At 40.7% G+C, this 26,610-nt stretch overlaps 1 protein-coding gene across 1 annotated transcript; it reads left to right on the plus strand.

The window, feature by feature from the left end:
* On the plus strand, nt 1-24,836 carry b3galnt2 (beta-1,3-N-acetylgalactosaminyltransferase 2). The gene is made up of 13 exons (XM_054799393.1): nt 1-272; nt 631-757; nt 1,025-1,125; nt 10,403-10,602; nt 10,678-10,773; nt 10,847-10,957; nt 11,059-11,137; nt 11,573-11,756; nt 16,052-16,177; nt 16,306-16,465; nt 16,525-16,581; nt 18,958-19,096; nt 23,022-24,836. Exons 1-12 carry the CDS (start codon nt 164-166, stop codon nt 19,093-19,095), a joined length of 1,488 nt encoding a protein of 495 aa, XP_054655368.1. The 5' UTR covers nt 1-163; the 3' UTR covers nt 19,096; nt 23,022-24,836.
* Nucleotides 24,837-26,610: the final 1,774 nt, after the last annotated feature.

A 26,610-nucleotide genomic window follows, 5' to 3' on the forward strand; every position in this document is an offset into this window, starting at 1 on the left:
TTAGCAGCGGAGGCAGACATGAGGCGGTGCTGTGATCTCTGTCGAGAGAGCTGCGAAACTCAAATGAAGCTCCCATTCCGAACGGTCTTCAGAGCGGTTCGCTTCAACAAGCTCTGCTCTGATTCAGCTCGGCGCCACTCCGGGTGAATGAAGGGTTCCTTCCATGCGGAGGCTAGCGGTGGTTCTTCTGCCCTGTGCTCTCGCCGTACTGGTGCACTTGTGGTTGGCTCACCGACGGTCTTCCACCCCCCTGGACAACGACGCACTCTCGGGTACTTTTACGCTTGACGTACCGGGCGTCAGCACCTACTTTTTAAACCGAGCCACGCGCTTGGCTAACTTTACCGAGTCGCTTGGCTTGCTGTTTTTAAGTTTGTGTCGCCAGAAAGGTATTGGCGGTTAGTACATATAACCGTTTTTACAAAGTAGTGCTTGTTTTATGTTGTAAAATAATGTGACAGCTGTGCGAAATTTTGGCGGTGTGAGTGAGCTCACACAGATGGCGAACCTCATCATAGAAATAAGGTTTTTAAATGAGTCAAACATAAGTCATTCCTCACCTTTTTAAACATGTCACATTTCACCATTAGCTCATCTCTGCTCATGCTGAGTGGCTTGTGTCCGATGCAGATGGGGTGGTACCATTCTATGAAGTTCTGGTGGGAGTTCTATCAGCCAGGCATCATTACGAGCTGCGACAAGCTATAAGGGACACCTGGCTGGGCTACTTGCGCCATCACCCTCACTTCCAGCACAGGTCAGGAAGAATGACCGCCATCATCTTTTATTTATTTCCCCTCTGGCCACATTCCTGAAGTGAAAATAAAGCCTGCAGCTGGCAACAAATAACCAAACTTACTTTCTTTACTTGACTAGCGGCCAATATTGTCCACATCCTTCACCCGTGCAGCCTGTTCACAGATGGGATGTGATGGCCTGGAGCGATCTCTTTGTAACCATGGAGACAGGGAGTGGATAGATGGACACACTTTTTTGAAAAGCCAATTTTATGTCCTTGTTTCAGAGTGGGGGTGAAGTTTATCGTGGGAAAACATGGGTGTCCCATCCCAGAGGAGGACAGAGAGGATCCTTACTCCTGCTCTCTACTCAACATCACAGCGCCAGGTAACATAAATGTCATGTGTTGCTTTTAAAGGCAACCTATTGCTCGCATGTTCAATTGTCAGTACCGAGTGGAGGCGGGAGTCTAAGGAAGCAAATGAATGCATGTTCTGAATAGAAGTAAAACGCCTTCTATTCCTATTCACCTACAGCTCAAGGACATCATGCTTTGCCTTCCCATAGCCAGGACCATAGAAGGAAATACGCAGTCAATGTCACAGCTTCAGCTTCATCTGTGACGTACAAAGTAAAGCACTGGAATAATTGAACAGACTCGCAGTTAGAAGGTAGTTGTTTATGTCTCACCTTTGCTGAGACGCAGCATCGCTACTTGGCTTGTTGAAAACATCATTACAGCGGCATCGGCAAACTACATTTAAGCTTTTTTTTCCCCCCAACACCAACGTGGTAGCTACCAATAGGATTTGCGATTTTGAAATTACCGTAAGGATTAACTATTGAAATAATTCTACTTGTTTCTGAAGCTAGAGACTCTTCGCTTGATGGATGAGTCAATACGGTAATCATAGGGACTACGGCTACATTACTACGCCAGTTTTTCCCCTACTAGTAAATTAGGAGGGCCTTGCTTAACTGTGGAGGAGTGATTGTAATGCAGTCTGTGACATTGTGCATGTGTGTGCACCTTAAAGGAAAACTGCACTTAAAAAAAAAAAAAAACAAGTGCACATCATTCACAGGTCTTATGTCAAACATAAACACATATTTCTTTCCCTTTTCTGTGCGTTCTAACGAGAGAACACGAGTTCGTATGAGCCAGCTAACAATGCACGCCATAGGACAGGGGTCGGGAACCTTTTTGGCTAAGAGAGCCATAAAAGCCACATATTTTAAAATGGATTTCCTTGAGAGCCATATAATATTTTTTAACATTGAGTACAAGTAAATGTGGGCATTTTTAAGGAGGACCTCTAAAGTTATTCTTTTTATTAACATTGTTACACTGAAGCAATCCAATAATAAATAAATTACTTCTTACCATTAATGCGACTTCTGGTGCTGCGTGCTTTTGCACCGTACTCCGTATCTTTTTCTTTTTCCAGAATTAGCGATCTGACTATTTGATTTAAGGAAGGGAAGTTCATGCGAATAGGCTACCGCGAATAGGCTACCGCATTATCCAGTGATAATCGAATTTTGGTGTTTGACCCGGAAAATATTGGAAGGACAGCTGGCACTGGCTCTGGCCACCCGCATTGTGGTAGAAAATGGATGGATGGACTAAAATGCATAACAAAGTTTTATATTTTGAGTGTTATTTTTAACACTGTGATTTCTGTAATGTACATTAAAAGGTCAGCGAACAAAAAACCAAAAATACTTTATCGTTTTAAGACATGTTTGAGAGCCAGATGCAGGCATCAAAAGAGCCACATCTGGCTCCCGAGCCATAGGTTCCCTACCCCTGCCATAGGAGGTAGCTATTTTGACGCTCGAGCCCTAACAAAAAAACCCTCAAAGAAACACCAACAGTGTTCCATTTACATAACTGAGCTGTATATTAACCAAGCTACAGAGATATTCTTATTGTAGCGATTAACACGAAAAAGCTATAGTTGTCTGGCGGAGTAACACGACGCCTCGCTCGTCTCAGAGTTTCACAAACAACGACAGATGAAGAGTGGATACTACTGGCTCGCAGTTTCGCTACGAAGACTCAACAAGATGCTCGTTTGCTGTCAGCATTTTTCACCTGAGGACTGGAGCATAAGTCTTGTGCTGGAAGACAGCCACCCCAATGAGAGCGGACATTGTAAAGCTTTGGTTAGGCTTGACACATGTACGTGCCGTGCGGAAATGAGAGGCGCGGAATCAGGCAGAGACAACCTTTGCAGCATTTATAGTCAGTGCATCATGTCCCTGCTGTTAGCCCATATTTTCCCAGACGATAGGGGGGAGTGTAGAGCGTCTACGGCATGCGTACAACAATACACCATAGTAGAAGTAGAAAGCGTGCGCTTAAGTGTGAACTTAACCGTTTCTCTGTGTATGATAAAAGATGATAGCCAACCCATGTCTTTCAGAATTGGTAGGACATTCTTGCCTCCTCCTGGATCACCACTTTTCCCGTTAGTGCCCTTTTTTGCGTTTACATATCAGTCTCTTAAATTTGTCCAACATTTTTTTTTTTTACTGCCTCCTTGTCTCTTCCAAGAGTGGCAGCAATTTCTCTCCAATAATTATTGATGACAATCTGTTGATCGTGGTGATCTTTATGAGCCAAATCATAAAGATGACTGTATTTGCGACTCTCCGCCACCAGGAGCGCTTGCTCGTCCACCATGTTGTTTGGTGCGGGGCCATCCGCGTAGTTAGAAAATTTTCGTAAAGAAAATTGGGGCCGAGCGGAGGGTCGTGGTTGCAAAGTGGCGTAATTTGGCTGCGCAGACTTCGTGGATGCGTCAAGCATAAACCAAGCTTTCGTGTTGTCACTGTTTCTATGCTGCTGTTGTTGACGGGAGTAGCGTTAGCTCCTATGAGCTACAGTATGTGAAATCAGTGCGCCTATGAAAGAACTTTTGGTAATGTTTTAAATCATTAAAATATGGCAAGAGTAAGTATTACATGTTATCATCAATGTACTTGTTAATGCATGATCACAGCATATATATGAAATAATAAAACGTTTTTTTTTTGTTTTTTTTTAGAGGGCTTCATAGTCGAAATAGGTACCTCCCTTGACGTGCATTGTTAGCTGGCTCATATTAACTCACTTTCTCTCATTAGAAGGCACAGAAAAGGAAACAAAATATGTGCTCATATTTCACAAAAGGATTGTGAATGATCAACGTCTCCAATAAGACCAGAATAGAGTCACAAGATTTGTCGCTGGCCACTTTTTTTTTGAAAAACAGAATTTCTGGGGTCTGAATTCTTGCTAAATATAGCAACAAAACTGTATCTGTAAAGCTGTTGCTATAGCAACACTGATCCCTCTTGCTATGTGTTCTTATTCTGTGGTAGGCCAGGTGGGTATGAGGTATGTTGAGCAGAGTTACGATGCCATCTGCTGTATGGAGTTGGAACAAGCTTCATTCACAGTCCAGTCCCATTATAATGTGTTTACGAGTGAGGCCGAATCGGGAGCATCAAATCTATTTGTGGCGGTCCACGTGTATCTGTGGTGGGCCGCATGAATGTATGGGGAACATGGGTGTTTTGGCTTTGATGCTCGCTGAACAGAGCGCTAGTGAAGTACACTGAGGTCTTCCGTGATGACGTGTAATAAACCTGTGACTTGGTCGACATGTAGTGTATATAACGTCTGAACTGTATTACCCTGTTTTTACACTTTATTTGCTCTTGTGTGCTCTTGTACTTTCTCTGCTGTAAACCTGAACTCTTATCTTATTTCATGACATTCAGTCTCTCAAATTTTTGTACAACATTATAGACATGCAGTAAGTAAGAAAACTTGTTTATGACCTTCTAAATATGGTTTTTAACATTATTAGAGGCCTCTTGACATGAAATAGCATCCCTATAGTCACCTTTACATTCGTATTAAGACATAATAAGAAAAATGTATGTGTTATTAAGACATAATATAGACACACGCTTTCACATTGGGAGAGGTCCTTGTTTTACTTCGTATTCTGGACAATACTTCCTGCGGTGGCTGTTGTCTCATCATTGTAACATTACTGGCACCCAGTCACCTGTGTAGAATTCATTTATTCATTTAGCCATTTCTATGCTTGAAAATGCATTTAGGCAAGACAATAAGTACAATTTGATTAAATATGTATATGTTTGACTAATAGGCTGTATACAACCACAACACGGCAATTGTTTATTAATAAATATATTTTTGAAAAATGGTGATGGAGTGAAGCCGCAAAATTCAATGCGTGAAGTGGTGAGGGGTTACTGTATTCTTTCCAAACTGTACAAACGTTTGCGGCATTCAAATTTTGCTTTAGCACTCTACTGCTGTCTATATGAAGGCCCAGCAGTGCTTTCGCCTGTTGAGAAAACGGAAGGATTTCAACGTTTTTTCCTGGTCTAACTTCCTCCACCACCATAAACAAAGCAAAACTCTCCAGTACATCGGAACGGCCCAGCAAAAATAATTGGTTCACCCCAAGCGTACTTATCCAAATGATGCACCTGCTTGTCTGATTTGGAAGGTCACCCTGATCACAGACCCTCCTCATGCCACCCCGCACCTGCTACCGTCAGGTAGAGGGTAAAAAGTTACACCGGCCTATGTGCAATAACCCGAGAATGTAAAAAAAAAAAAAAAAGAAAGGACCACACTGTTTGTTTTTTTATTGAATGAAAGTGTCTTACATTGTCATTAATAAATGTAAATGATGGATTTTTGTCACCACTTTTTGACAGACGATAAAACTCATCTTGCTGGCTGTCTGAATGCTAATTAAGGCAAATGCTATTCCTGCCAACATGCGATAACGTTTATGTTAATAACATTCAGAATGGAGGTATAGTATAAGACAAATGAGTTGCCCTTGAAGCAATTTTAGGGAAAAATTGCAGCGTATTTTTCTTTCTTTGTGTGGCATTGATGAATTTGTTTTTGTTTGGGGAAAACAAAAATAAACAATAATTCACATCAGCTAATAAAAAATACATGAACTCAGAAGTATTGTATTAAAAATGCATAAAAGGCTACATTAGTCATAGGCGCTTTGTAAGATAATCCCATCGCCACGCTAAAATGTACACAAAAGGTAATCCCACTAAGCAGAAAACATAAGTTTTGCAGACGTTTAGCTGCAAACCAGAAAGGTAGACTGAAAGTATTTCATAATTAGACATTTAAGTACAAAAACTAGCCAGCTAGTGGTGCTACAGCAAACATCACAGTAGGAGCGACCAATTACAACAGTGCTAAGGGGGAAAACAGTTGACTATCCTTCAATGAGGGAGACGTGTTTTTCCACCGTTATTTCAGGTTTACTGTCATGCCCAAAGATTTTAGGAGTGACTTAAATTTTGAGCTTCACTAAGCTTGCTGCTTCATTTTTCATTTTTATGATTCCCTCAAAAAATTGCTTGTATTTTTCCATATGTAAGAGACACATAAAATGTTTTCTGGCGGAACACACATGTTAAGTCACTCTCCAAAGTTTTTGCCCTTGACCGTACTTTGTCCACAAATGTGAGAGTCATCTTCCTGACACATCCCTGCGAGTGCATTTATGGATGCCATCACACTGTTTGTGGCTTTTGCCACAGTAAATTGCCTTCTCAATAACAGTCATAAAAGTCTCTTTCACGTCATTCCCACAGGTCCTGTCTTTTAACACAAAATGTCAAGGAGCTCTTCTATAATTGTCATCTCACACAGACCGTACAAAACACTCTCATTGTGCCAGTCGCCACTCGTCATGTTCCAAACATTGCTAAAATACTCCTTTCTCAAGATCTGCAGTATGTATACCACACAGTCGTCCTTTGTTTACCACGGTTAATTGGTTCCAGACTTGACCGCGGTAAGTGAATTTCCACAAAGTAGAATTTAATATTAATAAATTTCATATTTTCATAGTTGGGGCATAGAAAAATTCTTCATGACCTTGTAAATACGGTTTTGCTATTATTAGAGCCCTGTAGACATGAAACAACACCCCTATAGCCACCTTTTTATACTTGTATGGCCCAATATGATAGACATAATAATAGAATATTATAATAATATAATACTCGTCATGCATTATTGCACTTGAATGTTTAGTTTTCTGCATTTGTGCTTTTCTTTTGGAGTTGCAATGGCAATCTGCGTGTAGGTGCACTGAGAGGAGTGGAGTGGCGGGGATTATTACTCAAATTTCTAGAATGAAACAGCGTCCGAGTGGAGAAATGTATTTACTTATTGTTTGTTTAATGTTGAGCTGTGAGACTCATGCACACACACACGCACACACACACGCACACACACAGAATGCTTCAAATGATTATCCTCAGTATAGCAACAGTCTCTCTCAAGCTCATCATTCCAAGGCCTGCTTCTCTTGTGTAGCTTTCATTCTTCTGTAATGCAAATTGACACCTCACATATTGTCAGTGTGACCATCTCTGTTCCTTAAGAACTGAGGGAATACAAATGAAAAGAAGATTTTATGTCCAGGTGTATGCATATTTTATGTTATCTCTCTAAGATGCAAACTTATTCCATCAGATATTTGTGGAGAACGCTTGTATTATTTCACTTCAGAGCACGTCCTCACTAAAATGATACTACTGATGCAACGCAGTCACGATGCAAAGAACTGCATGTGGTTCACGAGCCACTGCGTGAAATAATCACCATTATCACTTGGGAGAGACCAAAGACACTGGGGAGAAGTTTACCCTGCAGCATGGAGGCTAGGTGCCACTGAGGGAGGGCTGCATTAGATGATTCCAGTAAAACAGTTTTACATATGAAAGGTCCACTCTTTGCACTGCACTGTTGATCATATTCCACTACATTGCGCAGTGAACACCCCGTGTTTGCTTTTAAACTGTTAGCTTTGATGTGTTTTTTATAAGGTGTACAATCCTCTACTGCTGGTTTTAATATTTGCATACTGCACTGAATGTTTGTTATTTTATGGCATGTCCTTGACAGTGCATTTTGCTTTTTAAAAGAGACAAAACTGCCTGCTAGTCAATCTTCTGCCTTTTGATGTATCTCAAAAGAGAATCAGTTCTGTTATGTACCGCATACACATTATGTTTTATTCTTAAGTGTTGGGGTGCCCATTACGTCGACCATTACGATCGATCGCGATCGTGAAGGTAGTGTGGGTCACAAACGTTACTTTGACATATGACATTAGTCAGCTGACATTAAGCACCCCTCCTTTTTTGTATTTGCGGCAAAGTAAGTGGTGAACAGACTTCTCAAGCGACACACGGAAATGCAACTTTCATCTTTATTACGATTACGGATAAACTAATTCAGTGTAAGTAGGCCTGTCACGCTAATCAATAAATCAATTAACCGCACAATAATTAAAAACGAACTGGATAATTTTGCCGGCCTCGATATACTCATCTGTCTCACCACCTGGACGCGTTGGTTCTATAGCGGACTGAATGGAGCGAGTGAATCCTCCTGTCAGTCATTCAGTCTTTTTGTCCCAGTGGGGAGAGGCGGGCGCTAGAGAGTGTTACAACACTCGCAAGCTGTGTGCTACACGATCGAATGCTTTCTTCGTGCCTGTTGTGTACAAAAAACGATCTAATGTCAATTTCAGGCAGTTTTGCGCATCATCATTATTAAAAAGCTGGTGACAAAGGCAGTTCAATAAATAATATAAAACGGTCAAGCTTACATTTCAGCTGCCGTGATTCCCAAAGTTGCATTTTGCTACCTCCAAAACTTGTACTTTGACCAAACTCTTGACAAAACGTTACACCTCATTAAACGTATTCTATACACAATGTTGTTAAAAGTGAATTGAGGAAGTTTATATGGAAATAAGTTGCCGTCTGCATTGAACTTCAGAGTATTTCCGGGTTATAATACATGTAGGGCGACTATTGTTTTACATTCGCGCTCGTTTATTTTATTTAAAAGCTCTTGACATTCCAATTACAATGTTAAATATTCTTGAAAAATTTAAGTTTATTGCTAATACACACGCACACATACGTGACGTTGTGAGCAAACACGCTGGCGGAAACACGTGACACACCATATCATAGAAGAAGAAAGAAAGTCTGTCGTCTTTTCAAGATGTCCGAGAAGAGCAATTACTTCTGCGAGTCATTATGGAGTATAAGACAACAAAACATGAGGCGAATGTCGACTGGAGTGAGTCATGTATGTCGAAATATTCAACTATTATGTTGGTTTGTTGTCAAAACTCACTTCTGTTCACGTGACGCCGACGAAGCAACGGCAAGCCGGCATTCTCAGATTTTCCCCCTCTGGAAGCAGTTTTAAAAAAATACAATTTCAGGTCACCCAGAACTCCGTTCCTGTGTGGATGATAGGCTGAAACGTAAAATACTTTGCCGTTTTGACCTAAAAGCATTTCCGTGTGGATAGACCCCCCAAATTGCTTGATGGCTCTGCTTCGTGTCCTGAACGCCACTACAGAAATAGAAAAACTATTATTTCATGATTGATGTAATTGGAAAATGTGCGCATTGCTGAAACATTTTTAGTATGTTGCCTTGACTTGGGCTGCATTGTCTTTTTCATAATCATTTTCAATTCTTGTATATCTGTAATGTTTGATAGCAAATGCTAATTGGTATAACTGGTATGCTATGTAGCTATTTTGACTGACATACTACTCAGGTTATATACAGAACTATTAGTGGTAATTATCTTTATGACCATATTGAATTGAATTTTGAATTTTTGAATGATATCAACTACTTTGGTGACCTGTAAACTTTGAAACTGTGAATGTGAAATACTAATCATTAGTATTTAGTATAGTAGTTTCAAAGTTTACTGGTTAGATTTTATATACAGTGGTATGAAAAAGTATCTGAACCTTTTGGAATTTCTCACATTTCTGCATAAAATCACCATCAAATGTGATCTGATCTTTGTCAAAATCACACAGATGAAAAAACAGTGTCTGCTTTAACTAAAACCACCCAAACCTTTATAGGTTTTTATATTTTAATGAGGATGGCATGCAAACAATGACAGAAGGGGGAGGAATAAGTAACTGAACCCTCTGCCTAAGGAGACTTAAAGAGCAATTGAAACCAATTTTTACCAAACAATTCAAGTCAGGTGTGTGCCCAATCACTGATGAGTGGTTTAAAGCTGCCCTGAACACTACAAACATGTATACAGTATGTTATAGCATGTGTGGTCTATTAAGAGGTGGATCATTTTGACTTGTAACTTGCATGCTGAAAAAGTGCGCGCACACCAGTGATACATATACAGTATATGATACATATATATACATGTACAATGGAAATAAATACTCTTATTTATAAATACACGGAATTTATATATTCTCTGTGGTTAGGAGATAGATCTTTGGGACGTGGTCATTTTAAAAGTAGCTCGCAGGCTGAACAAGTATGGGCACTTCTAATGTAAGCCATGTTTAGTTGGATAAACAACCTTTAGCCTGCTTGCCATTTTTAGTCTCAATCTTTTAATGGATCAGCAAATTAGTCACACTATAATTAAGCATTAAGTACACACTCACAGTTTCAGTAATGAATTTTCCCTGAGAAATCACCAAATCGTCTTTGACCAAAAAAAAGAGACCTCCGCATGTAAGCATAGTAAATCATGCTCATGTTTTCTGTTCTTTCTCTGACTCAGTGACAGGGCAGGAAACAGAGAGGGAACTCGTGATGGTGTCCGACCCCGCGGTGCTTGTCCCCTCTGATGTGTCTGCTGTTGCGCTGGACTTTAAGGTTCTCCACCCGGTGGTGATCACCAGGTTGGGGGTGTTTCCCCGCCGCACCCGGCCTGAACTTCAGAGCAACGTGACAGTGAAGCTCCTCCAGTTGGATCAGGAGGTACCTACTTTGTTGTTCCGCCGACAACATGGAGGTGAACATGGCGCCCTCATGAATAGCTGCGTCCTTTGGCAGGAGGCTGTGGTAACCGCTCGCTTCAGCACCATCAACACAGGGACACTCATGAGCGGCATATGGTACAAACCAGTGGAGCAGTTCATCTTGCCCAAGGTGTGTTGGCAGTTCAATGCAAGATTTTTGCAAGATGAAGTCATGAGACAAAAAAAGCGTGTTTGTCATTCAGGGTTTTGAGGGGACACTGGTGTGGGAGAGTTCAGACTCTGACGGACTGACCACAGTCAACTCATCTTGTGTGCAGCTCAATGATGGAGGAGGCGTCCTCAAGTTCTCCTCTGTATGTTCTTGCATGTGCTGTAGATGAGTCGGGTGAGCATTTAAATCTTAAAAAGTGAGCTCCAGTAAAATCCCTCCTGCTTCTTGTTATTTCAACCACAGATTGCAGAAGGCATACTGCCACATAGAAGCGCTCTTGGATTTCCTGGTTTGGCTGGAGGATTCACTTTCACCATCTATGGTTGGTCCCAATTCTGAAATGTTTCCCAGCGTCAACATTTCAAAACCTTGTTACGATTCTGTATTTTTTTTGCCTGAGGACCAGCCAACCTCTCATCTTGTTTTGCTGTATTATTGATTGCTGTCTCATTGATTTCACACTTGTGTGTTATGTTTTAGTTCACCCGAAAACAAGTTTGAGGTACTTTTGGGAAAACTATTTCAGATTTGCCGTATAACAGCTTGCAGCAGAACTAACACATCACTGTATTGTTGTATAGTCTTTCTCACATATTGTTTGTCTAGCAGGTATACATTCTCTCTCCCTCTAAAGTGCCCTCATGTAGTTCAAATTTGTGCCTTTTAGAATGGTTTTTTTTTTTTTTTTTTTTTACTCTGATAGTGGTCTTTTTCTGTACTGTGCAATCCAAACCCCTCCCCACCTCCAATGTGTCAGACGGGGACAATCTGTCAGAGCTCCTGCGGGGCCGTCCAGCCAGGATGGAGCACCATGCTTTGGGGCTGAGGCAGCAGGATGCTGCCTTGCAGCAGGAGAGCCTGAGGCACGGTGACATGGTGTTCGTAGACGTGGTGGACACCTACAGGAATGTGCCTTCCAAACTGCTTCAGTTCTATAAATGGTAAGTCAAGTGCTAATGACTCAGCTCTTCATCTCTAAATTGGTCTGACCCTCTGAGGAAATCAGCAATCTAAAATAAAAATGTGTCATTGCCTAACAAATGTCCCACTGTCAGAACGTCACTTGAAATCGGTGTGACTATGTGTCATCAAGTAACCCGACATCTGCTGAGCCCTCACATATTTGGGCTTTAATCAATCACAACAAAAAAACGCTTGCAAGGAATCTGTGAGCTATTAATTTGCTAAGTGTAAAAATGAATCTGTTCCAAAATATATAAGACTGTCTGCATGTCCTAAAAAAAGCAGCTACTCTATGTTGCAAAGGTTATCATTGCAACTGCCACAAAACAATGACTAACCATGTTCCTCACAGCCCCTATTTTCATGGTATGGGCATTGCTATGATATGCTGTGATGCTTTTTTTTTTTTTTTTTTTTTTTTTTACATTTTTAATGTTTTGGCTCGAATTTCTTAATTTATTTATAGTATATTAATTCGTTTCAGAAGGTCTGACTCAATTTTTCCCGTAAGAAATAATGTAAATCCAATTAATCAGTTCCAGAAAGCCAAAAATGCTAACACAAAACATGTTTTTATAGCTTGACAATTATAGTTTTACATGCAGAAAACAATTTGAAATGCATGAAAGGGTGAATGAATGAATGAATGAATGAAAGGGATAAATGAACATTTAAGATTACTCTTACCTTCATCAAAGACGAGATTCTTGACGTGACTTCCCAAAGACATGACGTGGCAGCGATATCAACAACTTCTTCTTCAACACCACCTTCCTGTTTTGCCATGAGTTATTTCTTGAATTCAATAGTGTTTCTCACCTCAGTAACCCTAAATGGAGCCAAAGAAAGTTGTAAGTGCCAGCCAGCATTTTGATAAAGAGGGTGAAGAAGAGGAAGGTGTTAAAGTTTGGTTATGGTCACATCGTCCATGAAGGTCAAAGTAACCTTAAATGTTAATTTATCCCTTTCATTCACCATTTACTGTATATGCATTTAGAATTGTGTTGTGCATGTAAAACTATAATTGTGAAACGATAAAAACATGCTTTGTGTTCACATTTTTGAGAATCAACCGCCGATGACATCACAGACAGGCGACATTGTTGATTTCTGCTTCCCATTTTTGATAGCAAGCCAAGGATGCTGACAAGACGTTTTGTGATAATAAAAAAACCCCATTAAGAACACAGTTGGTCTCACGCAGTGTATTAATAACACAAGATGGGCGGCTTATTGTATACTAATCAGAAAATGGATGCAAACCAAGGCAAATTTGTGTCATGAATATTCAACATTAACCGAAAAACACGCCGACTGGGGCAGACGCTAGCCGAGGTTCCACTGTATTTCTAAGCAATTTTTCCCCAATAAAAAATGGAAATGATCTGTTCCACATTCACCATCATAATGCCTTTTTAATAAGAGTACATTTTAACCAATGTTTTAGTTTTAACAGCATTAGCTGTCACACAAGTTAGCTATGATGGTGTGTTTTCTTTTTGAGTATGGTTGTTATGACTTAGCCATATTGTACTACTATCATCACATTTGTCGTTTTTCAGTTCAATGGTTGCCATCACATTTTTCCTCTACCACTGTTAGTAATAGTAGAGTTCCACTATGTCATTGGTTCTCAGTTATTTTCTGTCATGCCCCCACTGAGGGACAGAAATGTTTTCGTGCCCGCCCAATTTCAAATACTATTGCGAAACAGATATCTATTTATCTCAACTGTACAGACTGAACTCGAAACTGAAACCAGCTAAATGCAACAAAATAGAGAGCAGTGAAGCATACAAGCATATTCAAATTCAAATTCGTCTGCACCAATATTGAAAGTACTCCCTGTTTCTCACACCCCCCCAGGGTGTCCCCGCCCCACTCTTTGAGACGCACTGTACTATGTGGTTGCATTTAAAATAAAAAAAAGTAAATCTTTTAGATGCTTGGGTCTTCAATGTTTCCTGAAGTCTGATATACTGATGTCTTGCCTTCAACGTTTTGTGCGACTTTCGAGCCATAGTCTGACTGCAAATTTGGATTAGTTCCCCCTTTGTAACACTTTTGGGACGTTGATGGACGTTTCCTGACTAAATATTCCTGCTATACCCTGTCTAGCGTCAGAGAATTCACAAGGTCACGGTTCTGCCATCAAGTGTGTTAACAGCAGTTGCTTCTAAAGTGGAGTCATCATTTCAAATTTTCTACTGTGAAACTATAAAAGATTATCTTGTCTTTTTGCCACAATACCATCTAATTTGGAAAAGGTCAGTGTTTGTTAGTAACATTTTGGACTCTCAAAGAGATTGTTTGTATTCTTTCTATTGTACTCTATTCCGTCACTCTTTGCAATAGCCATACGAAGTGTATTTACCAGGGCTGTCAAATGTTAAAAAATCTTCAACAAATTAATCACAGATTTCAAATTAATTAACCATAATTAATCACCATTTGAAACTATATGTGAAGTATGCCCATTTTTTACTGTATTTCATGAAAAAAAAGATAAACGATCCAAAAGATAAATGACAGGACACAATTACGTATACATTTGTACGTATTAACAGCTCCAAATGAAATGAAAATTTAACTCAAGCTAAAAGATGGCACACAAATTTGAAAAGCTATCTGCCTAACACTAGTCTCTTTAGTAGTAGCACAACATTTGAATCACACCTTAACCGCGTTATTATGAACCATGAAGAGTTGCGTTCAAAGACACCAAGTCATTTAAGTTGAATTCACATTGAGTGTAGATGTTTTTTCTGGGATTTCCGAGCATACTTAAATGCATCAAATTGTACTTTCGCAGTAAGAGTGACGTTAGTGAGTGATAAGAATATCCACTTATTGTTTTTCTTTGTCTTTTATGTACATAATTACCGACATTATTGTCATTTTTGGAGTGTCCATGAATGCATCTCGCAGCCGTCTCGTGACAATGAGGAAGTGTCGTTCCGAGGAGGACAAGAGATGTGTTTTGTAGGGTTGGGAATCTCTGGCCACCTCATGATTCGATGTGATTACGATTATGAGGCCTGCGCTGCGATGTTAAAACGATTATCTATCTTTTTTTCTGATCAATATTTTGATCTATGTATAATTTCTTTTTACTCAGTGTATATTACTAAAACAAAGCATATTTGTAATGATCCACAATTAAAATAAACATGTAACTGATTAATTGACTTCCATTATCTTTTAATAATTGGAAGGTTACATCTACCAACAAATTTCCCATTGCACAGAACCAGCAGGAAAAGCAAAGTGCACCAGTAGCAGCGTGTATAAAATGAACAAACTTCAGCTTATTCTGAATAACCAACATAAAAAATCTTCCATTATTCACAAATAAATAATAGGCTTCTGAATTCAAACTAAAATCCTGAGCATAGACTCATAGACAGCATAGATTTTTGCTGTATAGTCAAAAACAGCTTTTGTACAAAATATAGATTTCTGTACCAGCGGCTCTCATACAAGAATAATGCTAATAATAAGTCAGTATATTATGAATAACCAAAAAAACTTGGCTTCCCTTATTCACAGTTGCAGTGTCAGTGAAATAACGTTGCGATGGGACGTTGTATCTGGGTTCCAAAGTGCGCAAAAAAGCATGAAAGCCCTGCTTCTCAACAACCGAATACGGGCACAAATCCTTCGCAATAAAAGTTGCGATTGACTTGGTTTTTCGCTTCGCCTTTTCCGAGTCGGGTGGAAAATTAGTTATCCCCTGCTTGATGGTTCTCTGGTTGGCAGCAACTTCAGCTGGCTGTTTTTCCTCCTAGTTCGGGTGGAAACGTGCTATGTGGTTTCTCATATCTGTCGTGTTCCCAAAATATTTGAAGCTTGTCTGACAAAGCTTGCATATTGTCTGGCTCTTGGCCAGCTCATTTTTACTTTCAACTACGTGAAAGCCAAAGTGCTTCCAGACGCTCGCTTTAAATCCAGCAGGTGCGAGTCGGAGTTTACGCTCAGCCATTTTGGTAGAGTCTTACATTTACGTGCACAGTCCTAAACTGTCTGGGAAGCACTTCCGCTTTCTGTCTTTTTGTTCCGTTTTTTTTATTTATGAATCGATTAATAATCGATTTGTGTGACCATGTGAGGACACTACACTTGCTTCCATCTGCCAGAGACGTATGGCTTAACATGATGCACATGCGTTTATTACACTGAAAATGTTAACGTAATTGATTTAATAAATTAGTTGCCGCCGTAAACGCACTATTTTTGACAGCCCTAGTAATTACAGCAATTCTTCATATGACAGGTCTGTGGGAAGTGCTGACTTTAATCTGCTCCTGAAGACTGACGACGATTGTTACATCGACGTGGATTCAGTGTTAATGAAGATCGACCACAAGAGTCTCAAGCGCAGCCATTTTTGGTGGGGAAAGTAAGTACGGCCTGATGGCCCTAGGCAGTGTTTTGCATTAATGCTGGGTTTAGACCAACTCACCAAAGGTCACGTGAACGTGAGATGTGCTGACATTGCGCTCACTATCACACACCCTCCTGACCCAGTTTCAGGCAGAGCTGGGCAGTGGATCGCATCGGGAAGTGGCAGGAGCTCGAGTACGCCAGTCCTGCCTACCCAGCCTTCGCGTGCGGCTCTGGCTATGTGGTGTCACGTGACCTGGTCCAGTGGCTTGCCAGTAACGCAGAGAGTCTAAAGGCCTACCAGGTAGCCTGTTAAGCACCAATCACCACACAGAAGGTGCGTTAACATATGTGTCTTCACAGGGAGAAGACGTAAGCATGGGCATATGGATGGCAGCTGTTGGACCACAGAAGTATCAGGCAAGTTCTTAAATGGCCTAGTTAGACTGCTAAAACCTTCATTTAAAAAAAATATATATATTTTTAAATATTTTAAATATTTTTAAATACATACATACAGTGTATATATATATATATATATATATATATACAGTATATATATAATATGAATATGTATGTAAAAACATGGTTATCTTTCACCTGTCTGTCACCATTGATTTTTATTGTGTTTTATCTTTTATCATAAGAGAAAATATAGAAATAGTTGTCATAGTTTAAACATATAAATAAATAAATCATGCTGTTTCATGGGTGAATACAGCCTGTTAGTAAAAAAACATGGATATTTAAATATGGCCATTTAGCCACGGCTGCTGGGCCGCCGCAAGTGGGAACAAATATTGAGCAGAAACGGACAAAGAGAAGGGTATTTTGAATGGTAAGTTTAGCTTCAAAGCCCTGGCAGATGGTTCTCTCCACAAGACCAATGTTGTTTGTATCAACTGTCGCTGTTTGTTGAGTTGTTACGGAGTACGTCAAAGGCCAGAGAGAAGTGAGAAGGCACTGAAGCACTGCTGGTACTTTTGTATTGTCATACAGTGGTAGCTTAGCATACAGTGTCCCAACTAACAAGTGTATTTAGATGCGAGCCGTCTCTCGGCTGATTTTATTTTTTTTTTTGTGCTTTGAACTTTGAACTATTTGGGTTACGAGCTGCTAGTTACTGGCAGGCATAGCCGAGGACAGCTCTTTGGGGGCTTGTGTCAATGTGACCATGGCTGAAAACGAGAATGACTCTAAATAGCATTAGCAGCCTGCTAGCTAATCACCGGTAAAGATTTTTAAAGCATCAGCAAAACATACGTACATTATAGCGATCTAATTGATCTTATTTATTATGTATTGTGTAAAACTAAGCCAGGAACAACATCAAATTAAAAGCACTAAATCAATATGGACCCACCATCCACCACCAGTACGAGCCTGGAGTTTGTTTTTCAGAGAGGTCCACCCCACAAATGTGCACATTAGCACTCAATAAGGTAATCAAATCTTACCTTTATGCATTCCCATGAAGCATCACCATTAGGAACAATTCGCCGCTTGCATTAAACATGCAAAAACTGCAGGATTTCTAACTGTATATTATTTTTTGAATGAAATAATGGCCCATATTTCCAAAATTGATACCCATTTACATACAATTTCATGTAGTGATTTACAAATTATTATTATTATTACTATTTTGTAGTTTTTTTGTAGCTTTTTTTATTTTTTATCATTGCACCTCAACATTTGAAAATACTGGAAGAATAATTTGATAGAATTGGCTTCTTTATTTTATAATGTAAGATCAATGTCTACATCCTAGGTTCCCAAAGTGGGGTACACGTCCCCCTGGGGGTACACTAATTGTGATGGGGGGAAAACAATTAGCGCTCACAATTACGAGTGTGCGTGTGGGGAACGGAGCATGCTCCTCGCGCCGTGACGGTGCATAAAGTTATTCATTGCTTTGTGTGCATTATATAAACAAATAAGTACGTTTGATGATTATCTTGTACATTAAGAGCGTTTAATCTTGAAGACTTCATTTATATTGGTGTTTCCAATCCCCGCACTGCGCAGCGGTGAAAACCTGCCATTGTTAGTGGGGATTCCCCCGAAAATGAGGCTTTTTCGTTGATTGTATGTATTTTTGTAATTCGGATACTGCTTTATTGTTAAACTTGACCTTTCAATTTGGTAATAAAGGAATATGCAGACTTAAACCATAGCCCTCGTGAGTGGACAAAGAAAAGTGAAGCTGAAATTCAACCCATTAAAACGAAGGATGCCAACATCAGACTGGAATAAAAGACATGTTGGATGGTTACTTATCTATTTATCAGTGCTCATGTCAAACTTGATCAAAATATGACCATGCAACATACACATTTTTGACCGGGAATTACTATAAAATGAATTAAACAATTAATTATGTTCACTATTTCAAGTTAATTCAGATCAAAAAGATTTGAAACTGTCTTCAAGTATTGCAGGTCTGTATTCGCCATACACTCGGCAAAATAATCCAAATGTTGGTCCTCGATGTGCTCCCAAAATACAATGGCTTCTTCGCCATCGTGCCCCACCTTTTCACAAAGCTTAGTGGAAATGAGTTTTGTGTTTTTTGAGTAATTCTGCTAACATGTAAACCAACAGCAATGAAAACATGACCCCTTTAGTGAAGGTAACGTCACGCCCACGTTCAAACACAGCGTGGCCTGATACCACCACTGCCTGTCATTGTGTTGTTTAATCTCTACAACATGGAGGCCTGTTTGCAGTAAGTTCAGTGAGCAAAATAAACAGTCGGACCAGGACTTTGTTAACACAACCTCCTCTCCTGGCCAGGACCCCAGCTGGCTCTGTGAAAAAGAATGCTACCTGGACATGCTGTCATCCCCACAACACACAGCAGAGGAGCTGCGTGTCCTCTGGGACAGAAAGAGGACATGTGGGGACCCCTGTGGATGTCCTTGGGGACGCTAAGGTCTGGACCACACTCAACATGCAGCACTGCATAAAAACATGCTTTTGACATTTTGTCTTCTTTGCATTCTTCGTACCTCAAACTGTGATGTTTTTACTGATTTAGCTGTTTAAAACCTCACAATTGGACTATGAAGTCATACTAGACTGTACCACAATGTTTTCATCATTTTACGAAGTTCTACAATGCTCATTTATATTAATGAATCATTATTGGTACTCCAATACTTGACAGATGTAAACCTTTGTTTGTTTGCTATTTTCCCCGTTCTTGAAGTTACTCATTAGCCTCATTTCCACCAAGCAGTTCAGCTCGGTTCAGCCTGCCTTTTTTTGTGTTCCCATCTCATAAAGAGTTTCAAAATATCCCCCTGGAATGGTCACACTTTTCTGTAACTTTTTGTTGGGGTGTCAGCTGCATGGGTGCAAATTTGGAGCGAGGAGCCAAACAATCAGGCCGACTGTCACTTATAAACCGAATGAATGGAATTTGAAACAAAAAACACCATTTAATTAAAAATATTGTAGTTCATGATGGAAAAGCATTTAAATCTGTGTTTCTTATACTTAACCATACCATTTTGTTTAATTGCAGACAAGTCTGCTGATATGGTGATGCAGCACAGTGGAAACGCAAAAATAACAAGGTGTTCACCAATGCAGTTTGTACTGTCGTGAACTGAACTGAACCACTTGGTGGAAACGTGCTTATTGACTGCATTTTTTGCAGATGTATGACAAGCTGTCCGGCACACCCAGTTTGTGCTGTAGGTGTCATTGTGCAAAATAGTGATGTGGCCTTAATGTATTTGTAATAGCAGCCTAGATTCTATGTGGACTAGTCATTGTACTATTTGCAACACCAACTCCTTGCAGGTCATAAAGAAAGCATCAAAGGGATGGAAGGGTTTCTTGTGTATTGTGGGGACAGATGCACATTCCGGTTATTGTGTCGGATCCACATTCAATGGGTGTGGGTATATATACAGTATATATATTTTCCTCTTTCCAACTCCAGTGTCGTCTCAACAACTGTGAAGAAACACAGCCAGCAGACGCATTATTCTGCTACTGAAGTCCGTTTTTACATCTTAAACGGAATATAAAATTACTCTGAGGCAGAGTGTTGGTTGTTTTCCTGGAGCTTGAATTCAGTGGTGAATATGTGGAACGTTTTCGGACCAGATAAAACACCTGCAGCCATCCGCTTTTACCTTTTTCTTGGTAAATGACTACGCTCTGTTTACACTGTTTTAGATGAGGTTTCTGTGTTTTGTTCTAGACGTGCCCCAAAAAATCCACTGGTGCGATTAGGCTGACATTTAAACACGCGCTGTGGTCCCTCTGAGAACAGCCCCTCCTTCCTCAGAGAGCTGTGAGAAAACAAAGTCACATCTGCATGCGTTCTGCGCTCCTTAAAAGCTCACTTCACCACCGCCACTACCCTCCCTCGTCATTATTTTCCACTGATTTGTCTTCTTGGTGAAGTGAGGGAAAAAAAACAAGGAAATAACACGCAGATGAAAGCTCTCATTTGTGCTTGACTGCTTCTTCAGGAGATGAACTTATTTAATTTGTCTAAACGCCACTGAACTTTGGGGAGCGCGGGCTGTCATTTGCTGATGTAAAAAGGTTTAAATTACAAATTACAGTGTCTCAGTTTGTGCCCCTTTTGAATATGTCCACCTACACACTACTAATATGTCTATTCACATGTCTAATTTAGCCCTGATCTCACCTTCCATCTCATGAATAGATATTTTTAAACAGCATTACATTCAGTGTTACTTACTGTGCCGTGACTCATTTACTGGGAAAAACAGGCTCCGGCATAGACGAGAGTTAGAACATGTGAAATAATGTGTCAAAGAGGAATGTTTTCCAGCAACCTTTGTTCTCACACAGATCAATTATTGGGAGTCTCAACTTTCCCATGAAGCTGAATGATTCAGACATCAGTATCAGAACCAAAAGAATTCATCTAAATGCATCAAGACATAGGAAAAGTGCCATTAATTCATGGTATCATACAGACAAGACCAGGGGGTAGGCAACCCGCGGCTCCAGAGCCGCATTCGGCTCTTCAGTTGCTCTTTTCAGTTGTGACAAAAGGGGAAAAAAGGTTATTTATTCAAAGGATTATTATTATATATAGATATATAATTTTACTTAGCTTTATTTTATATCTTGGTGTTAGAAGTAAAACTTTTAATGTCGAATTGCGTATAATTTGTCAGTTAAAATATGCACCACATCCACATCTATGGCCCTTGCCTTTATCTGCAGGCAACCTCTTCAGTGTGTAATCCATGCGGTAAGCTAACCATGAATACATCAAAAAACATCAGAATCGGTCACAAATGAGAGCCTACGAAGAACACAGTCATATCTTACTTCCACGACACAGGAGAAGCACAAGTCACTGTACACAGATGAGAACACTGGCATTTAAAAGCCGTTATTTTCTTTGTGTTATAGATGACAAAGCAAATGAATGTAATGTCAGATAATTAGGGCTGTCAAACATATCGCGTTAATGGCGGTAACTAATTTAGTTCATTAATTACGTTAAAAATGTAAGCGTAATTAATGCATGTGCATCATGTCAAGCCATACCTCTCTGTTATGACGGCAGATGGAAGCATAGTGTAGTGTCCCCCACACAGTCACACAAAGTCTGACGCTCTTGTATAACTTTATTCTGACCTGAACACATCAACAGTAGTGCAATTCCAACACCATATATGTATCTCCAACTCACAAATACGTACCGTTATCTAGTCCTCTTCGGAACGACACTTCCTCATTGTCACTAGACGGCTGCGAGACGCATACTGGAAATCACAATAATGTCATAATTTTGCACGTATCTGTGGTCTAAATGAACAGAAAGACAAAGAAAAACAATAAGTGGATATTCTTATCGCTAACTAACGTAACTTAGTGCGGAAGTACAATTTGATGCATTTAAGTATGCTTGGAAATCCCAGAAAATACATCTACACTCGAAACGTAAATTCATCTTAAATTCATCTTGAACACAACTCTTCACGGCTCATAATAACACAATTAAAGAGTGATTCAAATGTTGTGCTACGACTGAAGAGATTAGTGTTAGACAAATAGATTTTCAGACATGCTATCTTTTATCTTGAGTTCAATTTTCATTTCATTTGGAGCTGTTAATCCATACAAATGTAAATGTAATCGTGGCCTGTCATTTATCTTTTGGATCATTTATCTTTTTGTTCATAACATACAGTAAAAACGGGCATATTTCGCACATGGTTGCAAATGGCGATTAATCATGATTAATTAAGTGGAAAACTGTGATTAATTTGATGAAAATGTTTTATCATTTGACAGCCCTACTAATAATATAACACATTTTATTTTTAGTAAATGGCACATGGGAGATACTTTGGACACTCTTGGTGCAACAGCAACAGTTGGAACAGCGTGAATTATTTTAAGAAGTGAAAGTTCCTTATTGCTTGAAGTACAGCATTAATCGCCCCGGTCTCGAATCTTTACTGAGCAACGCAAACACACTTCTTTCATCTTATCTCATCCACTTGTGACAAGACGCATAATAACGTTTGACACAAGCATTGGGATTGCTTTGAATGCGAGTCTGCTAACTTGTTGCGTATATTCTTCCACTGACACTCCTCTTGTCACACAAGACCCCCACGAGCTGAGGTATCATGTGACATCGTGCGTGACGGCGGTTTTGTGTGACTACAGAGTCACGTAGAGGCCTAGTGTATCATAATCGCTTAGCAGTCGCCAACATGCTGATTATTATAACACTGCAGGCGGCGCGTAAAAAGAGATGTTTACTCAGCTCTAAAGAGCAGTTTACAGTCTGTTGAGCGGCCTGCATCTGCATCCTCGTTTTAACAACTTTTTTACTCTGCATGCAGCGCATTCCACACTGCTGTCAATCACCCAACCCCCACCCCACCCTCATCCATCCATCCATCCATCCATCCATCCATGTTTGGTGCTCTCCAGGAGAAGAAGAAGGAGGAGGAAATCATTTATTCATGACACCCGGGCAAGCAAAAGCAGCATTTCTGACTGTTTATGACTCACAGGAATGAGGAGGTAATATTAGACACACAAGCATGCCCTGATGGGGCAACACTTTCGTTCCCACTCAGAAGATAATCGTCTCCATGCCGTCTGCAGGAGGTGTGATTTGTTTTTGCAAACATAGCTGTAAAATGTGTGACGCAGTGGATCAGATCAGATGAAATATTCCATAAATGATTTGCCTTCAGTCCATGCACTGCTTATCTAGAGTGAATCATGTTGTTTCATAAGCCCACTTGACTCCTACTGCAGTCATATGGTAGATCTGCTACGATAGTGCATGTGTGTGAGACGGAGAGGGATAATTAGTTCGGTGAGTGACAGTCATAAGAGGATCACAAATGAGCTCATGGGCCTGCCTACGACACTCGCTACAGTACACGAATGCAGTCTTTCCAAACTCCAAAACACTTTGACGTATGATAAGAAAAGGTTGAAACAAGTGAATACTTCATTATTCCTCCTTATCCCAAATGGGATGCCGGGAGGCAGGCAAGAGGGTTTTGCAAACAAGTGAGCGCTGGTAAAAATATGCATGAGCACATGTTGCTGTGGGTGCAGTGACATGAATATTAACCAGGCTTTTTTAATCTCTATACATCACGTCGGCTCCAGTCGTGTTACCTTGCATTTGAGGACATTAGCAAAACTAACAGCTGTCTCCTGAGTGACTATTCTTCTTGTTCATACATTCAAATACACCCTCACACGCTACAGCAGGCGACGTGTTCAGTCATTGCAGCCAACGAATCCACATCATCATCACTACGTTCAATAGGCAGGCGTCACATTGGAACTTTTAAGAATATTTTCAATCCTGTGACTAATTCCAATTAGGCATGTCCGATAATATCGGCCCGATATTGGCATAAAAATGTAATATCGGTCAATATCATCGGGATTTTTCCCTATAATGAAAGCCGATTATAAACATAATGCTGTATATCGGCTTATGGGCTCCCGTATTTCACCATGCGCAAAAGATGACCTCATCAAACCGCTTCTGAAATGTGTAAACAAACGTGGGTGGCTAGTAAGTAGCAAGCTAGCTCGCTCCTTCCATCCGTGCATTTTTTGTAGGAATTCAAGATTCAAGATTCAAGAGAGTTTTATTGTCATGTGCATGGTAAAACAGCAGTTATACCATGCAATGAAAATCTTATTCTGTTCATTCTCCCAAGGAAAAGAAAGAAAAACACAAGAAAGAATAAGAACATAAGAAACATAAACACATATACATAAATACCAAGAAATTAAGCAACAACAGAAGAGACATTAATGCAAGTAAATAATACAAATAAATAAATAAATAAATAAATAAAGTGCTATGAGTGTGTGTTGCGTGTGGCGTGTGTGAGTGCTTCATTGAGAAGCCTGATGGCCTGTGGGTAAAAGCTGTTTGCCAGCCTTGTGGTCCTGGACTTCAAACTCCTGTAGCGTCTGCCTGATGGTAGGAGTGTGAATAATGAGTGTTGTGGATGTGTGCTGTCCTTGATGAGGTTGTGTGTTCTGCGTAGGACTCTAGATGTATAAATGTCTTGCAGTGAGGGGAGGGCTGCCCCAACAATGTTCTGTGAGGTCTTGATCACCCGCTGGAGTGCCTTCCTATCACGTGTTGTACAGTTACCGTACCAAACAGTGATGGAGGCGGTAAGGACACTTTCGATGGTGCATCTGTAGAAGCAACTCAGGATTGTGGTGGACATGCCAAATTTCCTCAGTCTTCTCAGGAAGTACAGTCTCCTTTGGGACTTCTTCAGAATTTGTTGGGTGTTGTGAGACCAGGTGAGGTCCTCGCTGATGTGTGTGCCAAGGAACTTGAAGGTTTTCACCCTCTCCACCTCAGTCTCACCAATAAACAGGGGTCTATGTGGCTCCTTTTCCCTTGTTCTTGGGTCGATGATCATCTCTTTAGTCTTATCTGTATTGAGAAGGAGATTGTTATCACGACACCAAGCTATGAGGTCCGCCACCTCTCTTCTGTATGATGTTTCAACACCACCAGTGATCAGTCCGATGACTGTAGTGTCATCCGCAAATTTAATGATGCTGGTGTTGTTCTGGGAGGCCACGCAATCGTAGGTGAAGAGCGTGTAGAGGAGTGGACTCAGCACACACCCCTGTGGGGTCCCAGTGCTCACAATTCTTGAGCTGGATGTGCGGTTGTGGACTCTGACTGACTGGGGTCTGCCTGTGAGAAAGTTAAACACCCAGTTACAGAGGGAGGGAGACAGGCCAAGTGTGAGGAGCTTATTTGTGAGTTTGTGGGGGCTGACTGTATTAAAAGCGGAGCTATAGTCTATAAATAGCATTCTGACGTATGTGTCCTGGCCCTGTAGGTGAGAAAGGGCTGTGTGGATGGCAGTGTTGACTGCATCATCCGTGGACCGGTTCTGGCGATATGCAAACTGTAGAGGGTCCACAGTTGCCGCCGGGATGCTCTTTTTGATGTGGGTCATGACTATTCTTTCAAAGCACTTCATAACAATAGGAGTGAGTGCTATAGGGCGATAGTCATTCAAGCAGGTCACGTTGCTCTTCTTGGGTATGGGCACTATGGTGGTGGACTTAAAGCATGTCGGTACAGATGCTTGTGCAAGCGACAGGTTAAATATGTCAGCAAGCACATCAGCTAGCTCTGATGAGCAAACCCGAAGTGCACGTCCTGAGATGTTGTCTGGGCCTGCTGCTTTTCGTGGGTTTGTTTTGTTTAGAACCCTGCGCACATCAGCTGATGTCACCATGAGAGGTGCGTCCATGAGAGGTGCGTCCTGTGTGCTCCCCAGGTTCAGCCACCCTCTCTGCTCATCAGAAGTTTGGGTGTCAAAGCGGGCATAGAACTCATTCAGCTCATCTGGAAGTGTGGTTTGGCTGGACGTGGCTACGCTACTCTGCTGTCGATAGTCTGTGATGTGCTGGAGCCCCGCCCACATGCGCCGAGGGTCTGAGGTGGAATAGTAGCCCTCCAGCTTCTGTCTGTACTGTCTTTTGGCCTCTCGTATGGACCTCCTCAGGTCATATCTGGCCTTTTTGTAGTCATCAGCGGTGCCCATGACAAATGCAGTCGAACGAGCACGTAGCTTAGCCCTTACATCACAGTTCATCCACTGTTTTTGGTTAGGGTATTTTCTGTAATACTTGGTGGTGGTAACAGTCTCTATACATGTGCTAATGTAGCCAGTAACAGCAGAAGCATATTCATTCAAATCAACAGTACAATCTTCCCTCCCCGCTGCAGTTTTAAACACATCCCAGTTTGTGCAGCCAAAGCAGTCCTGAAGTACTTGATCAGTTTCTTCATTCCATACTTTAACTGCTGTACTTACAGGGGGAGCTTTTTTGAGAAGTTGTCTGTACGTTGGATAAAGGAATATAGAGATGTGGTCAGCCTTTCCAAAGTGGGGTCTTGGAACAGCC

This window comes from Dunckerocampus dactyliophorus, chromosome 14 (genome assembly GCF_027744805.1).
Source record: "Dunckerocampus dactyliophorus isolate RoL2022-P2 chromosome 14, RoL_Ddac_1.1, whole genome shotgun sequence".
NCBI lineage: Eukaryota > Metazoa > Chordata > Actinopteri > Syngnathiformes > Syngnathidae > Dunckerocampus > Dunckerocampus dactyliophorus.